Source organism: Emydura macquarii, unplaced genomic scaffold (assembly GCF_026122565.2).
Source record: "Emydura macquarii macquarii isolate MOO-44397 ecotype Brisbane River unplaced genomic scaffold, CSIRO-AGI_Emac_v2 contig_2834, whole genome shotgun sequence".
NCBI lineage: Eukaryota > Metazoa > Chordata > Testudines > Chelidae > Emydura > Emydura macquarii.
Genome location: NW_027132971.1, coordinates 3,636,365 through 3,656,445, shown reverse-complemented (window position 1 = coordinate 3,656,445; position 20,081 = coordinate 3,636,365). Strand labels below are relative to the sequence as shown.

Genomic DNA, 20,081 nt, shown 5'->3' with positions numbered 1-20,081 from the left:
ATGAAATAATGAGTGTTTTGAGGTCCAATTGGACATGCTGCTAATTTAGGACTAAGAAAATTGATTGCACCTCTGTTGCTCATTTTTGCTCAGCATATGCCCGAGGGACGCTGCATTCTGAGTCTCCTCAGAAATGTATCCCTTAGTGTATTTATATTCATATTTGCTTTTATCTGCATGCTAAATAAGAGGGAAAGAAATAGAACAATGAAATGAAAATGTTTAAAGGAAAAATTAAGGTTGTTATGTAAGATATATGAACCTGTATTTCATATATCAAATATACCAAATTTTTGTGCATGTTATATACATAAACAATTTGAACAACATATCTGGTATATTTTGTATACCCCTACTCCTGCCTCTCTATCTTTCTAGCTCACTAATTGAGCACTCTTTACTGTTTTAATACGTAAAAGATAGGTTCATTCTGTAGTTAAAAAGAATATGAAGAGTATCATTAAAACTGCATATATTTGTCCTTTTATTGTAATAAAATTAATATTTACACAAAAGTTGCTGGAGCAACAGCACTGGAGACTGAAGACCTTTATTTATTATCCACAACATGGGCAGGGGTAGTGCACACATCTCTACGCTGCCCTTCTAATGTATCTCAACTCTGCAGCCAGGGGCTAGAGATGAGTAGACTAACATACAGCACTCCCTCCATTTCCTCTTTCACACCCATGGAAACCCCATCTCCATCCTCTCTCCTGTTCTTTGCTCTCCTCTTACACCTTACACCTTCAGCCTTGCCATTGTCACCTTACCAATCACTGGAATATTTACCACATCCGAGTCCCCTGATAGAGTCTCATTGTCTGCCTGGTCACCTCTGCTGCTCACCTTACCTCCCTGCACTGCTCCATGAATGATTCTGTCACAGTGTTTCCATGTCTTCAGCCTGACCGCCCAACACAATCCCATTCTCACGACTGGTTACTAGTCTGGCAACTGGTAGTATGGAAAGATAGATCAGATGGACAGCCCAGGCTGGTGTTCTGACCTCCTAGTGTCCTGCCCTGCCTGCAATGCATCCAAGCAGACATAAACCCTTCTTGTTTGGAACACCAACTCGTCCCATCATCGAGCCCAGCTGAAATCGTAGGAAACTGATAATTTCCTACATTGTCAAGCATTTCAGGATTAGCAGTGTCGTGAGAGTTAATATGATTTACTGTCTAGTGTTCAGAAATCAGGTTTGTTCTGCTGAGAACTGTCGGCAAACATTATCTGCAGCACTTTTTAAAATGGCAACATAGAAGTGAGTTTCTTCTAGCCCTTAGCAGGATGGATCAAACGTGCTGGTGTGACATCTAAGCACTGGAAGCAGTTACTTGAAGAATGTACAAAGCTCAATGGGATAGTGTCTAGGTTGACAGTTCAAGATTTTACCTACTTAAAACAGATTTCACAACATGAATTTATTTTAAATTTTAAATCTTTTTTCTGTTCACAAGGCACAAAATGGAAGAGCATGATGTGCTTTCTGTGTACAACTGCAATTCAAAATCATTTTGATACAGCAGGATTCAAGTTATGATCTCTCAGCCTTGGGAACATCACCTTCAATAGGCTGTAGAAAGAAAAATTCAAATAGTTGGGGAGAGGTTTGAGGTGATAAATATCTTAATTAGTTAGAAGTTGTCTTACATAACTCACTTCCTCTTTGCTTTGTCTGTTAAGAATTCAGCCTTAGTTTGTGAAAGGCTACCTCATGCCTTCCACATTTCCCCCATTGCACCTGCAGTGATTGCCCTTAAAAAGCCAACAGTCACCCAACCACAGAATCTGAGATAGTGCAGTTATTTTGTATTCTGTATTCCACACTGAAATACTGCTCTTTCTCAAACACCAGCATTTTGTATTTGGTGGCTTTAATAGCTATCACTATATGTTGTTGCATATAGTGTAGTGGAAGGAATATGGAAGGAATGAGAAGTCCATTCACAAGTGAAAGCTGAACTCATAAGGCCCAAATAAAGCCAAAGAGAAGAATGCTTATGCCATATTGATCATCAAAGGACACAACGAGAAATATTACACCTTTGCCAGGGAATCAGTCATATCAAATCAAATGACTCTATGTTACTCCATGGCAAGGGACATTTACCAGCTGTGAGCTATCCTTAGCATCTGGGTGCAGTAATGGAAGTTATGGAGTAGACTCAGGGCTCTCACTCTTGAGACAGATACACAGAGTAGAGGTGACTGAATCAGGCTTAGGATGGGGCGTAACTACAAGTGACCTCACGGGAAAGCTGTGTTCACCTCTGCCCTGCTGGGAGGCAGAATGCTGCAACTGGAGAGATGGCAAGAGAGGAAAAGGTAGGACAAGTGGAGAAACACATGGAAAGAGAGATAGTGGGGCAGCCAAACAGATGAAAGGGGAAGTAGGACTCCCTTTGCAGGGAAAGTCAGGATTTAGTCATTGCTGTAGGAGAGAGCTTGAGCTCATTTGAGCACAGATGGATGACAGCTCAGCTCATCTGAAATGGCATGGGGGAATGGAAAAGATCAATATTTATTTATTTATTTAACAGCTTGAATCATGACAGTGCTATGAAGTGAATATTAAGTTGTGTTCTGTTTAGATGTGCCTCTTCTACAAGAGAGCTTTACTTTGGGGTTTGTGTGTTTATTTTTCCCCTGAGAACAAAGGACAGCTACAGAACAGAGCCTCATCCTACTGCAAAAAAAAAAAAAAAAGAATAGAACTTCAGGATGTGTACACAATAGTTGCCATACTTGTCATTCATGCCATGTAACGTATGGATTGAAATGGCCAGAGCTGGGTTAACAACAAAAAAAGTCAGTGGCAACATGACCATTATGTAGCTGGTAGATGAAAACATCTGTAATAGCAACTAGAGCTGTCTTGTCTATCTATGGCCTCACTGATCATCTGACCATCAAGTAGAAGAGGAACTGTGTTAAACACTATGAAGTGTGTTTGACTTTTACAGCCAGATACTGGGGAAACAGAAAGAGAATTTAGTCTCTGTGCTTTTTTTGAAAGAGCAATAAAAGAACTAAACAGCAGCAGTCCTGGTCACTCCCCATACATAATTGAAATAGCTGCCCACTGAAGTCAGAGTGAGATTGGGGGGATGGGGCTGTATAAGTGGCTCTGACTGTTGCTATAACAACAGCACCTTGGTCTAATTTCTTTTGAAAAATGAATTGCTGCTGGTGGGATGAAGCAGAGCAGCTTCTCCCAGCAGATGAAAGCTCTGCCGACAGCCTCAAGTGGTCTGTTGTTTGTGTTTTGGATATATTGTGCTGTGCCAGTGGCAGTCCTGCTGAAAATTTCAAGATGGGTTAGATTAGGCCGTTAAAAAGTGTGCATGCGTTTCTGTGTGTTTGTGGGTGCACGCTCACACCCTTTAGATTCACGTAAAAACAACCCACTAAAGTTTGACCTTTTCCTGTTCTGCAAACAAAGTTCCTCTAAAGGTATATAGATAATACTGAGTCCTGCTTCACCATGCCTTCTGCTTTTCTGCTTTGTGGTAGAAACCTGCTGTGGAATGGAGTCCCATCAGCAAGGTAGTATCTGTTAACAAGAATAATGTCTTACTGGCATGCAGAGGTTTTTATTTTATTTTATGCATCAAGAATTTTTTGCTCTTAGAGAGAACTCTCCAATATGCCTGCAAATAACTGTTTTATGCAAACTGCAGATTGCATGTACAAGCAACATATTGTTTCTTTGAGGGAGATGGAAGGCGTTTTATAATAGAATATCTCATTTCAGGCTTTGTTTCAGAGGGGGAAGGGGACATACTGTGATTTTATGCAAAAGCAGGGTGGACTCTTGATTCAGAATGTATGGTCAATACAAGACTTCTCAGCCATTCACCAATTAACTTCCTCACAATCAGGAAATAAAAACAAACATTTGTACTAAAATGGTCTAATAAGGATATTTCAGTTTTATACCAGAAGAGAAGAGAGATTTCCTTGCCAACCCATCCCCTAAAGTGCTGCAGTTGAGGCAGTCTTAGCTTTCCCTTTTACCATTGCCAAAGTTTGTGACCACCACATTCCCTTCAAGTGCATCTTTCATATGCTGTTTCTCTCTAATGTAACTGCTATTTAGGTGATTTCAAAGTGCAAACAAAGGCAAGCACAAAAGTCTTTATTTTTTGGGCCTTTGATTATGCAATTCTTGGATATCTCAAAATCCTGAAGCTGCATTAGGAAAATCAAACAATTTTAGATGCAAACTTAAAATAGGATCCATTTGTTTTCATATGCAACAGTTAATGCTCTCTGTATATTATGTATGTGGGGAGAAATGGTTTCCTTTTGGCTTTTTGTTGCAATAAAAAATAAATGTAATCATTAATATTCACATACTGGTCCTGCTCTTACTCCCGCTGAAGTCAGTAAGTGTTTGTATGTGTGTGTAGTCAGCCAAGTTTTGGAACATTAGGAAATCTTTAAGAGTTGATATTGGCAGAAATGGGTTTGATTTGTTGCTGGTTGTTTGGCACAAATCTGTGTTAAAGTTTTTGTAAACATGTCTGTATAATACTTTGATTGGTTCAGTATAAATCATTTAATGATATAGTGAAACATGAAAATAGATCTCCTTATTAGCAAACTCATGTTTTAAATGACCACCTTCAAAGTCTTCCCAAATGTACTAAGTACAGCTCAGCACTACATGTCCACCTCCATCTAGCCACCTATTTGTTGGTACCTTGAGTGACCACTTGACAAGTTTATATGAAAAAAAAAAAAAAACAAACCCTGAGTACAATAGCCCCATTCTTAATGCAAGTATTTGTTGTGATATTATTCTGGGGAAACAAAGGCCCAGCTGTACAACAGAAATAAGTATGATGAGGAACCTGGTAAGAACATGGTTGTCCCTCTGCATTGCTAAAAATATAGTTTAGTCTTGCAAATGTAAATGGGACCCAACTGTGTTTTAATCCTGCACCTGAATCATGGCATACTGCAGGGACATGGCTGAAACACAGCTGGGTTCTGTCTAGTCTACAAACCATATAGTAAATACTCTCAAAGAACCATTAGCACAGTAAGCAGGTCTTCCAGCATGGTTGTTCCTACACTGTAGAAGGGCCCAAGTACTTAACATGTAGTGACTCAGTGCTAAGGGCCATAGAGAATTTTCTTGGGGGTCTTTGAGCACAGCAACCTCCAGCTTTTTTAAATGCTTCCTACACCATTGTCCTCTCTCTCACTTTCACAAGCATAACAAGTTAGGGTCACTTGTTTGTTGTGATTTGGGGAGAGGAGGGATGGTAAAAGGGAGATATAGAAGTACTTGTTTAAGTGAATGTTTAATAGCTGAAATGAAGATACTATGTAGAAAATTAATACAGTGGGTGATGTGTGAATGGGCTGATAGTATCAAATACTCTAGCAACTTCCAGTATTTATTTTAAGTTATTCTATCAGCTGTTTCACTGAAGACCAGCTCTTGGAGCCAAAATAGATGACGACCCTTTTTTTTTCCCCCCTGAGCTCTGAAGGAGGGAAACTTGGAAATGATTATGTTTTTGTACTTGAGAAGAGGTAGTATTACCACATCCACATTACTCTTTGTTGGTTTGTGCGGTCTGAATTAAGGATGAATAAAGATCAGTCAAACAAGCCCAATGGCTTGGCGGTAACCCATTGCCGCACGCTCGTGACATTGGTCCAAGAGCAGCCTGGGGACTCTGACTCTTTGCATGGATGCTCTGATGTCACATGGTGGTGATCAGCTCGCTTTGACCTTTAGAAGTTATTCTGTTATAAAGCCACCTTATGGGACCTGATTTCCATTGGCACTGGTTTTGGAGGAAGGTGCTTGCTCACAGAGAGAAAGTGAGACTGTTGGGGAGGAGACAAACTATAGGAACCGTGACCCAGAATTAAGGAGTAAGGGAATCTCAGAACACATTATAGACCATTCTTCCGGCTGGAGATAGTGCACCAAGAGTCTCCCAGACGTGTGCAAAAAGAAAAATACTAGAGTGTTTGACCCTAATCTAGTCCATGCTGAGGAACTCACCCCAATGAGTTTATAGTTGGCTTTTGACTGATGTTTGATCTCATTTACCTGTAAAGAGGTTTCTCTGTTTAGCCCGTTAGAAATGTTAGCACTGATGACAGAGTACAGTGGATGACTGTGTAAACTGCTTGTTTTAATATAAATTCCCTCATTACCAGTAAGCATGGGTGACGTAAAATGTGTTGTAAAAAGGCATAGGGCAAAGACTATGGTATGTATACACTGTTCTTTCTTCTTGAGTAACAGGCAGCAAAATCCCATACATATATGCCAACAGAACTTTACTGAGGAGAGACAGCCCCTATATTACTTAGCAACATATTAAGCACTTTCCCACTCTGTCCCTCTAAAAATCTCTCCTACTCTAATATATTTCAGTGGAGTCAGGACCTGAGACTGAGGAGAAGCTGGTGTTTTGCTTAGGAACCCATAGACTTTCCTTTCCATGTTATAAAGGTGAAATTAATTCCTGTGCAGAGGGCCAGCATAAGGCCTGGACACTGCTAAAGTCCCATTTACACACTATGTTGAGTGCTTAACTGGGACTTTATGATGCATAGGCTTTGTCCTGTGAATTTCACTCCCAGCAAATAAATGGTTCTGAAGAGTACATGCAGACTGGAGAGGGAGAACGAGTCCGCAGGATCCTCTTATAAAGTGAGAAGAGACAGTAGCATTGCTTACCTGTTCCACAGCTAGGATAAACATTTGGGGAGGGAAAGAGAGTGGAATTCCCAGTCCCCCATTCCACATAAACCAGAGGGATATGAGAAGACATGAATGCAGTACTGAGCAGCCAGGAAAAACAAGAGGAGATGGAGTGTGGAGAACTGTCCCCTCCCCCAAATTCTTTGATATGTTGAGGTGACCAAACTTTCCTTCAAGCACCAGGGGAACTGGTCGAGAGGACTCTGGGATGGGAAGTCATTGGAGAAAAAAATTGTCTGAATTTGGAATTGTGGGAAGAAAAAAGTTGAGAACCTCTAGTATGGGAAAGGGCTGGGAGCTGAATGTCCATGATCTTAGTAAAACTAAAATACTTAAAAAGTGATAAAATCATTAGTATTTTGGCCTCCATTATTTTAATATTAAGGATGCAAATGTGTCCTGAACAAGTTCTTTGGAGTTGACCTCTTCACTTCCTCCGCTCCCTGCTGTTGTTTATGCTTTAGCCAAAGAAGGCTACTTTTATTTTAGCCTGGCACTTAAGCAACAGACTTAGCATTTGGTGTAGCATTGGGTAGAATTGTAGATAGTTGCATTGATGGAATATAAATGTATCAACCAAAGTTAAATACTTGTTAACTATTTTGTTTTTCATATAAAGCAGAAGGGCTAATTTGGCTGCTTTTGTGGACTTCTTTTATTAAGTGAATTTTATTATCTTTATTTGTTATTTATTACTTATTATGGTACCATGCTAGGTGCTGTACAAACTATTATTTTTTATAATTTTGTTTATTTCTGAGTATTTGAATCAGTTCAATGTTATATAAAGTGCTAACAATCTTTCTTTTTTAAAGTTTATATATTTTTTACGATTTAAGACAGACTTCCGATATATCTTACAGTCTAGTACATCAGAACAGAGTGCTGATTGGATAAAACTCTTTAAATGAGTCATTTGTCTCAAAACATAAAAGAAAACAGCTCATGTGTTTGAAATGCGAGTATTTATACTGTAAATAATTTTCTAGAAACAAAAATTTTCAGAAATGACTAGTGATTTTTTTGGTGACTCAGTTTTTGGATGCCCAATTTGAGACAACTTAAAGGAGCCTGATTTTCAGAGGGCAAATGCTCTGCACTTTCTAAAAATGAAGCTACTTTATGGTGTCTCAGCCACACTGGGCCCCCAAAAATGGAAGCACCCAAAATCCCTAGTCACATTTGAAAACGTTGGCCTCTCCCTTTATTTTTAGTAGTTAACATAGCAGCCTAACCTTCATAGTTTAAAGCCCCCTCAATTGGCAAACTAAACAGCAGTGCACCAATGGCTAAGATTTTGCACCCCATATTCAGGATCAGGTTTCTTTGTTTGTTTCAAACCCTCTTCTCCAATTGGTCTGAAGCCTAAGGAGAATTGGTCTGAAGCATAAGGAGAAAACTCCGGAGTTTTCCCACTCAAAATTTCTAAAACCTGTGGGATACAAAGGGGGAAACTACTGTTGCAAAGTTCATAACATGGTTGTGTGAAAGAGAAATGTGTGTAAGTGGCTTATTTGGTTTTTCTTTTTTCTTTCTCTTCTTCTTTCAAGCTACAAGAGACAGTAAAGAGGAAGCTGGAAGGAGCACGTTCACCCCTCAATGGAGAGCAGCAGAATGGTGTCTGTGATGGTAGTTTCTCTCCGACCAGCAAGCGGATACGGAAGGATGTACCAGGAATCGATACAATCAATAGCTTGCCCAATAACTTGCCTTTGCCTTCTGTTTCTCCTCTTCACCAGCTTGACATGAAACCTTCCTTACCCCTGCAGAAGAGTGGAACTCATACTAGTGGGCTGGAAGACTTGGGTAAAAATGGCGGACTTCCAGAGATAAAGCTCCCTGTTAACGGTTGCAGTGAGCTTGAGGACAGTTTTAACATCCTGCAAAACAAGGAACTAAAACAAGAGCCTTTGGATGACTCCACCTGCATAGACACTTCTGAAACATCCCTTTCGAATCAAAACAAACTTTTCTCGGACATTAATCTGAATGATCAAGAGTGGCAGGAGTTAATAGATGAGCTAGCCAACACTGTACCAGAAGATGACATACAAGATTTGTTCAATGAAGACTTTGAAGAGAAGAAGGAACCAGAATTTCCCAGGCCTGCTGCTGAGACTCAAGAGAGTGCAAGCGTTAAGAGCGATCCATCTCATTCTCCATTTGCTCATGTACCAATGGGGTCTCCCCAGGTGAGGCCTTCTTCTTCAGGTCCTCCATTTTCAAACGTTTCCGCAGCTTCTAGTATACCTTCTGTATCCAGTGCTCCACCAGCTCCAATCCCTGCCAGCTCACCAGCAAATTGTGTCGTTCAGTCACCTCAAACTCCCAACCAAACCCATACTCCAGGTCAAGCTCAATCCCGACCTGGAAATGGTTATCTTATTAATCCAGCAGCAGTAACTGTTGCGGCTTCAGGGCCTGGTCCTGTGGCTATACCCAGTGCTGACTTGTCTCCAGCTGAACAGCTCAAACAAATGGCAGCACAGCAGCAGCAAAGAGCTAAACTCATGCAGCAGAAGCAGCAACAGCAGCAGCATCCAAATCAAGCATCAAGCTGGTCACCTGTGGGACCTCCATCTAGTCCGTATGGAGGACCCTTCAGTGCAGACAAACCAAATAGTCCAATGATGTATCCCCAAGCCTTTAACAACCAAAATCCTATAGTGCCTCCTATGGCAAACAATCCACAGAAGACCACAATGAATAACTACCTCCCTCAAAATCACCTGAATATGATCAATCAGCAGACAAATAATTTGGGTACAAACTCCTTAAGCAAGCAGCCCAATATGCTTACTTATGGCAACACTAAACCTCTGACTCATTTTAATGCTGAATTGAGTCAGAGAATGACCCCGCCAATGGCCAATCCCAGCAAGAACCCCATGATGCCATACATACAGCAGCAACAGTCCCAGCAGCCACAGATACAAGCTCAGATGACACACCTGAGTGAGGAGCAGAAACGCATGCTTATTATGAAGCAGAAAGGAATGATGAATCAACCGATGGCATATGCAACACTCCCCTCCCTTGGTCAGGTAAGCATGAATACAGGACACACTTTGAATAATACACATGTATTGTTTGTAGACAACCAAGGAGAGAGTAGCACAAAGCTTCAGCATTAGCAGCTCCTCATATGTCTCTGTATTTTCTCTTTCTTTAAGGGTTTTTTTTGCAGCAACTTGTTTTCAGTGTGACATCAAATGAATGCATTTATTTGGAGCTGACATACTCTGTGTTCCTGCTGACTCGGGCTTGGCAGGGAGGCGATAAAGAAGATTGGTTTTGAAGTCTCTTCTCCTTTGAGAGCTTGTTGCACCCTCTGTGTAATGGGGGACTTTGTACCTTTACATTTGGTACCATTGTACTCTTTAATTTTCATAATGTTGTTAACATTCTAAGAGGAGGTTTAGCGGTATCACTTTTTCCTCAATGGTGGGGAAATGAAGGAAGGCTCAAGCCAGCTTGAAGCAGAGTATTTGGAAATAATGTGGCTGAGTGGCATGAATTGGTAATGGAAGGGCGTTCAGGATGCTGAATGCCCTCAACTCTTACTCTAGGGAGTAAATAGAAGTTGAGGGCATTCATTACCTCATGGGATCAGGCCCAAAGTGAGATTATTTCTGACATGACTTCAAAGTGGTCCTCAATGGCCCTTTATTTTTTTAATGTATTTTCATTTTCCAGATGCATAAAGTCTTCTCTAGTCGTTTGTCATGTGATTTAGCTCAGAGATAAGATTTACTACCTTGGCTTGACTGACTTGCCATTACCGTCTCACTTCAAATCCCTATCGGGCTGGTGTTCTGAGATTTTTGGGCTACACAGGCAGATGGATCTAAATTAATTGATTTAAAAAACAATAATAGAAATACCAAGTAACATCATGGGTCAGCCAGATTGGGAACCCTTCACTCACACTGGAAGCCCTTCAGTAAAATTGTTGGTATGCATAATTGTTCACCAGTGTGAGGAAGAGGGGCCCAGATTACTATTTGAGTGTTGTTTTGTTAATTTTAAAAAGAACTACAGAAAATAATCAACTCTTATATAACCAGTCCAGGCCTACAGTGAATGTGATACATGTCATGGAAGGTATACCACCGAAGTGTGTCAGGAATTGTGATGTAATGATATGCTAACAGAATTATCTATTGTTAGTTTTAGTCCAAACAGCTTTTACTAAATTAGCTGTTTCCACAACCACCTACAATAAGTGCTTCCTTTTGAGCAGAGTTTGAGATAATTAATTGTGACTCACATTGCTAATGCACATGTGAATACAGCAGAGTTTTACATTTCTTTAACTCATTGAGTTTTGAAACTACCAACAGGGGGAGCATATCTTTACCACCTTAGAGCCTTTCATGTGTTGTTTAAAGCAAATTGCAAAGCTAAAAGAAATGCGCTAGTGGCTCCCATGTTTGTTTATGATGTATGAAGACAGCTCAAAGGTTTGTTCTTCTGCTTGTCTTTTGCATTAGAAATAACAGGTCCAACTTCTCTGTTTTTGGTGAAGGCCTGTCTAGAGAAATAGTGGGATAATGAAATCAAAACAGATTGAAATCTGAGCTACAGCTTTCTTAGCCCTTAACTGAGAGGGAAAGTGATGTTTAGCCAGACTGTCTATTGCTCTGTGGTTTCTTTTCTTTATTTCTTTTTAAACCTGTTTGAGTTAAACAACTACCAAACAATTAGGAGAAAAGCTGAACCTGTGAAAGATTTAACATCCCTTCACTGGAAGGCTGAGAAATCTGTGATGCAGATTTTACCTTTACAGATCTGTCCTGTTATAGTTCTCCAGTAAGAACAGGGAAGTCAAGACTTCATATTCCTGTTGTTATGGTTTTGTTTTGTTTTTTAAATAAAAAACCTCTTAAACAAAACATTGAAGCTATCTTTATAATTTAGAAGAAAGCAACATGGGGGGAAACCAAAAATGTTTTAAAAAAAACCTTTGCATTTCACCTTTAAATGACCTCACCAGAAACAGAGACCTATTTCTTCCGTATTGAAAAGTCTCTTTAGTCCCAGTGGGCCAGTTTAAGTGCATGCACAGAAAAGGTTCAAATAGGTGGGGAAGGTAAAATAATAGATTTGTAGCTGATAGGTATTTCCCTACTCCTTCCCTTACTATTTCCCTGAAGATTACTTTTCTATGGAAAACTGGAAAGCTGTTGTTACTCTGAGGTCTGCTCAGTCAGGAATGGATTGTTTCACACCATGGGAAAAGATCTGTTGATAATATGGAGCCAAATCCAGAGATAGACGTTGAGCGCTTGCTACTCCTACTGACTCTAACATAAGAGAGAGTCAAAGGTGCTAGAATCTCAGATCAGACCCAGCTTATAGGTAAACATAATGTAAAACTCTTTATGGTGCTGTTTGAAACAAATTTCAAAATATAAATAGATATGTACCTATATCTTTCTGTGAGTTTATAATTGTTACTCTCCAACTGCAATTTTTCCAGCTCTGACATATATTCATATTTTATAAATATATATTTTGGTGTGTGTGTAAGATCAGGATTATTTTAAAAACAAAGTGGGTATAGAGAACAAGAGATACTGCTATAGAAGTTGGGTTACGTGATTGGCACTAAGCATGTTAATATCACATGACTGATACAGAAGTTTATTCAGCAGATTATATAAGGACATCGTATGTCTGTACATGCAAAAATCTTGAGTATTATTTCTGTGTTGGCATAAAATTAGAATATATATATAGGTTTATATATATGAATTCCTTAAATCCATACACATCTGCATGTATATAATTTTATTTTATAATAAACAACGTCTACACATATTTATCATTTGCATCATTCACTGTGCATTACATATAAACCATTTTGTCAACAAAGTTGGGACTATATAAACATTCTATAGAGAGGTCACAAGTTTATTACCCACCTGTTAACAGGTCAGTGACTGGCTGGTGCTTTGGACTTGTTTCCTAGGCTTTGATGAGCTTATTAATTATGTTTAGAAGGAAAGGCGTGCAGCTAGAGAGGAACCCATTTAGCTCAACATGGACATGCGTATTGGACAATTGGTAGTGTGTTAAATTGGTGACCTAGTGAAAGAAACTTACATATAACAAACATTATTCCTGCATGCACAAAGGTAGAAGAACTTCTCTTAATGAATTTCTCCATTTCTTCATTTACCACCTATGGTTAATTGGGGAATCTGTCTCTTTATATCTTTGGAATTCTGTTTTTGTTACGAAATTGTTGTGTTATGGAATGCCTCTAGGTGATTGTGAAATCCACCCTTTTGCTACAGGGGCTGTAGCAAATAATTACCAGACCAGGGACAATGGAGAGTAGTTAACCTTAACTGCTGGGCTATAACTGAACAATGGGTATGCTAAAGTATTTGCACTAGTGGGGAACCAGTTTGACCAAGTTTCTCTGCTAGGGGCTGATGAAAAATCACCAACAAACAACAAAATCAACATCGCCACATCCAGGTGTTGGTAGGAGAACATATAAATTCAAGGGAATCTCACGGAGCCACACAGGAAGCATGAGAGTGGGGCATGCTTTCGTAGCAGTGGTATCCTGTTTAACTGTAGGACCAGCCAAGGTCAGAGAAAACTAGCTAACCTAGAGAGCTTCAGTGATCCTGAAAAAAAGCAACAAGCTGCAGGGAAAGGATTGTGGACACATCCGAAGACTCTGCCCAATCCTAGAAAATGTTTCAGAGTGATGAGAAACCTGGGGAAGGGAAAATGCATGTGTGTGTTTATTATTCTCTCTAGATCAGGGGTTCTTCTTCAAATGCTTGCTCATGTCTATTCCATTGTAGGTGTATGCATGCCTCTGTGCATGGTTACCAGAATTTTTTTCCCCTTAGCAGTACCTGTAGGGCCGGCCTCGGCGCCCCCTGGAATCCCATGCACATGCTGCAGTATATTAGGCACCGCCAGCCCTACGCCCCCTCAGTTCCTTCTTTCCGCCACTGACAGTTACTGGAACTGCATCTTGCTTGCTACCGCAAGTGCCTCTTAGCAATTTAGAGTGTTCCCTTGAGTAGTTAGTGTGTTTGTTAGTTAATAGTTGTAAATAGTTCAGCAGTTAAGGTTAGTCCCCTTAGGGGCCTCCGCCCGGCAGCAAGGCATGCCCCAATCTCTGAGCTTCAAGCCTTGTAAGTCTTGCAGCAAGCCCTTCTCACTTAGCACAGTTGTCTGAAGTGTCTGGGGGAGTCGCACAGGAAGGACAGCTGCTGCGTTTGTAAAGCGTTCAGACCATGGATTTGGAAGGAGTGGGAAATCTGTCTGAAGGCCGTACTGATGGAAGCCTCTGAGACCGGCCTCGGAGCTGTCCCGCTCCCTCTCGGTGCCAAGCACCGTGTTGGTGCAGAGCGCTCCTCTGGCACTGGAACCACCGCAGCTCCAAGCTTCTTCTTTGCCATTGAAGAAGAAGCAGAAGAAACAGCATTCAGAGAGGGGCCGCTCCCCTGCACCGAAGAAGACCAAGGACGCGGGGTCGAGTGCGGGACCATCACAGGTCCAGCGGGCTGAGCAGACTCTGCAGGAGCAAGGCTCACAGCCTAGGCCCTGAGCCCTTTGATAGAGCCTCCTCCAATTCTGGGGAGCGGAAAAGGGCCTCTGCAACTCATGGTGCCATTGACACCGGAGGCATTTTGAGCAGCAAGAGACTTGATGGCCCTGCCCTTGCCTCCTATGCCTTTGCCCTGGGTGGAGCATGTGGAGAAGGCACCGACGTCTAAGGGGAAGCCCCCGCTGGGACCTCCTAGTGGCTGCACTGCTCTCCGGAGCCCCGGCATGACTCTCCATGGGCCAGGTTGCCACGGAGAAGGTTTCCTCCCTTGAGACATCGATCCTCGAGGGTATGGTCCCCGTCACCAGGAGGATCGCTGGAGGCAGAGCGCTGATACCGGAGTTCAGTAGCTTTGGTTCGGCACTGCTCTCGGTCGCTGGCACCAAAGACCTTAGCACCATCAGGCTGGCACCAGTCCCGCTCTGGGCCAAGTAGGCACTCACGATCGGGGAGTTGGTACCGATTGGTGCAGAACCCAGTTGTTGGCATCTGGATGCTCGCCCAGGGATGATCGACTCCATCATTGATCCCCAGCACCGAAATACTCCCCTGCAGCATGGCAACATTCCCGTTCCTCCTCCCACAAAGGTCCTCTCCGGCCAGGCACCGGTCTAGGAAACGGTAACACCGGTCACCGGCTTCATGCTACCTGTCTCCAAGGCGGTGATCGTCAGAGCACCAGCGGGCTCAGGGGGCCAGAGACTGCTCTCGCTCTCCACAGCACTGCCCTGCAGGAAAGGGGTCAGACACGGGCCATCATTGGTTGCCAGGGAGCAAGTCCTGTTCCTCCTGGGAGGACAGAACCTCAGCAGCCCACCCTGATAAGCTCCATTGACCTGGGGGTAATGAGCAGGATCCCTGTCCATCTGTTCCAAGTTGGCCTCAAGGACAGTGGCAGGCGCAATGGCCATTCTGGTATCCCTGGGGGTTCCCTGTGGCCATGGGTCCCTATTCCCTTAGGTCTTCAGGGAAACAATCCACAACCCCAGCACCCCCGGTGGAGACCCACAGCTCAGCCATGGAGGCAGAATCAGACTTCAACAGCAGTTCCCCCACAGCCAGGGGAAATGCCACCACCTATGGTGCCAGAACAGTCATCTTCCTCCTCTCCAGATGAGGCAGTCACAGGGGACAGCCATCAGCTCCCCTAGATGACTTTGAGTCCACCAAGAGCTCCTTAAGAGGGTGGCCTTGAACTTGGGGTTGGAAGCAGAGGAACTTCAGGAGCAATCGGAAAATCTCTTCGATGTGCTGGCAGCTGCGGTGCTGGCCTGGGTCACCCTGACGGTCCACGAAGGGGTTCCTAAGTTGGTTAAGGCCCTGTGGCAAATGGCATCCTCTCTGCCACCGACCCCTAAGAGAGCAGACAAAAAGTATTATGTCCCCGCAAAGGGGTTCAAATACTTATTTACACACCCTTCCCCAGGTTTCCTGGTAGTGGCGGCTGCCAATGAATGAGACAGGCAGGGACAACCCAGCACAACTCCCAGAAACAAAGACAATAGAAAACTGGATTTGTTTGAGAGAAAAATGTATTCTACTGCCAGCCTACAATTCCAGATTGCTAACCAACAAGTGCTGATGAGGAGGTATAACTATAACCTCTGGGACTTCCTTAAGTGATTCGGAGAGGCTCTGCCCCAGGAGCAGGCACTGGACTTTGCCACCCTCTTGGAGGAGGGCAAGACAGTGACCAGGGCCTCCTTACAAGCAGCCTCAGATGCATCTGACTCGGCTGCAAGATCTATGGCCTCCGTGATCTCCATGCGCCAGTGCTCGTAGCTGCAGTCATCTGGTCTGTCCCAGGAGGTGCAACAGTCCGTCCAGGACCTGCTGTTTGATGGAAGAGACGACACCAAGCTCCACGGGTTGAAAGACTCAAGGGCCAAGTCATGCTCGTTGGGCCTTTACATGCCCTAGGCTGCAAAAAGGCAGTTCCGCCCGCAGCAGCAGGAACAACAGCCTAGGTTCAGACCCAGCATTTCGGGACCTACAGAAGGAGAGATAGAGACAGAAGCTCTAGGCGGTGCTGACCAGCTCCATCTTCCTCCTCGGCTAGCCAGCTGGTTCCCTCCTGGAGCTCAGGCAGGCAGTGCCAATTGTTTTGATGGTGTGCCTGAGGATGGCTTTCCAGTCTTGCGCCAGAATCCTACTTCCCTGATATTCCTAAACCAGCTTGTCCCTTTCCTCCCAGTATGGGCCCATATAACATTGGATCGTTGGGTCCTGGGTACCATTGCAGAGGGTTATACCTTGCAATTCTCTTCCCCCCCTCCATATACTTCTCCATCCCTGTCCCTCTTGAGGTACCCCTTTCACAAGCAACTCCTCGTGCAGGAGGTGGAGAACCTTCTTACACTGGGAGCTGTGGAGGAGGTTCCACCGGCCATGAGAGGAAGAGGTTTTTATTCTCGCTACTTCCTCATTCCCAAGGCGAACAGGGGGCCTCAGGCCCATTTTGGACCTGTGGAGGCTAAACAGATACACCAAAAGGCTGAAGTTCCACATGGTTTCCCTAGCCTCCATCATCCCCTCATAGGATCCAGGAGACTGGTAATGCTGCCCTCGACTTGAAGGACACATATTTTCACATCTCAATATTCCCCAGACATAGGCGTTTCCACCGGTTTATGGTGGGAGGCTCCCACTATCAGTTTATGGCCCTCCCCTTTTGCCTGTTGTCTGCCCCGAAGGTATTTACAAAATGCATGGCAGGGGTGGCCGTGTATCTCAGGCGCCGAGGCGTTCAGATTTACCATATCTCAATGACTGACTAATCAGAGGCAGGTCGTGGACCCAGGTTCAAGCCAGTCTGGGCTTAGTTCGGGCCACCTGTCACCGTCTGGACCTGCTGGAGAACAAACGAAAATCGACTCTGACGCCAGTACAGAGAATAGAATTCATTGGGGCCGTTTTCGACTCCAGGCAGGCCAGGCCGTTTCTGCTGCAGGCTCAGTTCGAGGCCATGTCCAACCTGATCAGGGACCTACAAGCCTCTCCCCTCACGACGACACGAACTTGCCTTCAGTTGCTGGGCCATATGGCAGCGTGCACCTATGTGCTGTGTCATGCACGACTGAGACTCAGGCCGATCCAGCTATGACTGGCCTCTGCGTATGCCCCAAGCAGGCACCCCTTGGATAGGGTGGTTACGGTGTCCCCACAAGTCCTATCCTGCCTGGGTTGGTGGTTAGACCCCCGGCTGGTGATGGAAGGGATCCCCTTTGCAGGTCTGGCCTCCTCAATGACTCTGGTTTTGGATGCTTCGGACTTAGGGTGCGGGGCGCATATCAGCTCGGGCCACAGCACCCAAGGGACTTGGTCGAGGGAGGACCAGGGGCTGCACATAAACATCAGGGAGCTCAGGGCTATCTGCTTAGCATGCAGAATGTTCCTCCCCTTCCTGAGAGACAAGGTGGTCCAGGTTCTGACAAACAACACCGCTGCAATGTATTAATATATAAACAGACAGGGTGGGGCTTGCTCCCTGGACCTGTGCAAGGAGGCGGTGAGTCTGTGGAACCTGGTGATAGAGCATGACATTCACCTGGTGGCTTCACATCTCCCGGGTATCAAGAACGCCACAGCCGACCGACTCAGCAGGAGCTTCTTGACTTGCCATGAGTGGTCTCTCCACCCGCTGGGAAGTGATATGATTTTCCAGAAGTGGGGATTTCCCCAAGTGGATCTCTTCACATCCAAGGTCAACAAGAAGTTCGGTCAGTTCTGCTCCATTTGTGGGCTTGACAAGGGAGCGCTGTCAGACACCTTCCTAGTTTCATGATTGGGGAGTCGCCTGTATATACTCCCTCCCATTCCGTTGTTCACAGGGCCCTGTTAAAAATTAAAAGAGACAAGGCAAAAGTCATTCTTATAGCACCCACGTGGCCCAGGCAGCACTGGTCCATGATGCTCCTGGAATTCCCCGTTGCTCCCCCCCTGGAGCTGTCGCGTTGGCACAACCTGCTTTCCCAAGATCGGGGGCACCTTCTGCACCCGGACCTGGAGTCCCTGCACCTGATGGCGTGGAGGCTGAGTGTTGAGCCTAGAGGAACAGGCTTGCTTGTCCCAGGTGCAGGCGATACTAATCGGTAGCAGGAAACCTTCTACCAGGGCGTCATATTTAGCCAAGTGGAAAAGGTTCACATGCTGGGCCACAGCCCAGGTGCTCATGCCTCACCAAGCATCAATCCAGATGGTGTTGGACTACCTGCTGCACCTTAAACTTCGGGGCCTAGCCACTACCTCATTAAAAGTGTATCTAGCTGCTATTTCAGCCTTCCATCCTCCAATTCAAGGGAGGTCAGTTTTGTCCCACGCCATGGCAGTTAGGTTCCTGAAGGGTATAGAGAGGCTTTACCCCTAGGAATCTCTTACCTTTCTAGGACCTAAACGTAGTCCTCTCCAGGCTCACGGAGGCATCGTTCGAGCCTTTGGCTACCTGCCTCCTTTTGCTGCTGTCCTGGAATGTGGCCTTCCTGGTTGCCATCACCTCGGCTAGGAAGGTATCTGAGATTAGGGCACTTACCTCAGAGCTGCTTTACATGGTTTTTTATAGGGATAAGGTCCAGTTAAGGCCTCACCCAGCCGTTTACCCAAAGTGGTGTCCCAATTCCATGCCAGTCAGAACATCTTCCTGCTGGTATTCTTCCCGAAGCCGCATGCGTCAGAGGAAGAATGGAGGTGGCACACGCTAGATGTGCGCAGAGCCTTGGCTTTTAACATGGAGAGGATGAAACCGTTCTGTAGGTCTACGCAGCTGTTCGTGGAGGTGACTGACAGGATGAAGGGCTTACCTGTCTCTTCGCAGCGGATCTTCTCTTGGATAACCTCCTGTAAAATTTCAGGTAACCATGCACGGGGGCGAGCAGGCACCTACAATGGAATGGACATGAGCAAAACATCTCAAAGAACATCAAAGAATAACAGTTACAAGGTGAGTAACCGTCTTTTCTCAAACTGGGGGTTGTGATCCCTCATGGAGTTGTAAAGTTATTATGGCATGGCCTGGGTGTGCCATCACTTTGAGAGAGGGGGGTCGTCACAGCCTGAAATATTTTCAGAGTGGATCCCAGCAAAAAATGTTTGAGAACTCCTGGTTTAGATCTGTGAATTTCTTGTGCTACTAAGTACATAGTTAATGGTGTTTTAGTAATGGTGTTGTGCAAAGTCTGTCTATTTGCTTACATTATCATGTGCCACTGAATGTGTTCATAAAACTGTGAACACAGAGTGCCCACAAGACTGGAATTACAGGAGAGGGTGTGTTAAAGTTATGGGGAAATCTGAAAGGTTAGCAGTGGTCCCAGGAGTTAGGCATTTGGACCATGGAGTCTCAGCTGTGAGGTGGGGACACTAGACAGAGGCTCTTCACCCCAGCATGTACCTAGAGACCCCACCCAAGGGCAGTGTCTGATCTCTGTTCAGACTTGAGGCTTGAAGAGCACATAGGGCTAGTGAGATGGGCTCCAAACACAACAGCCTGGGCGGTGTCATTCCGCGGGGGAGCTCTACCAGGGATGTGAATGTGACACCACTATTGAATGCTGTTCCTCATAAGTGCACTAGTCATGACTCACTGTTCAGTTAAAAGACTGGAGCAGGCACTAATAGTGTTTGGAACAAACTGCCCCCAAAGCTGAAAAAATCATAATCCTTGGAACATACACACTCTGGTACTTCGAGTGCTATATTTTATATTATTCCAAGTTCTCTTGTAATGGGTGCTTGGTATTTTTCTTAAAGCAAACCAGTACT

At 44.2% G+C, this 20,081-nt stretch overlaps 1 protein-coding gene across 1 annotated transcript in view; it reads left to right on the top strand.

Moving 5' to 3' along the window:
* The window catches only part of MAML3 (mastermind like transcriptional coactivator 3), a 289,017-nt gene that overhangs the window by 142,548 nt on the left and 126,388 nt on the right, over positions 1 to 20,081 (top strand). The window contains exon 2 of the mRNA XM_067567993.1: positions 8,293 to 9,786. Coding sequence (XP_067424094.1) covers positions 8,488 to 9,786 — 1,299 coding nt within the window. The 5' untranslated portion in view covers positions 8,293 to 8,487. The remainder of the gene's footprint in view (positions 1 to 8,292; positions 9,787 to 20,081) is intronic.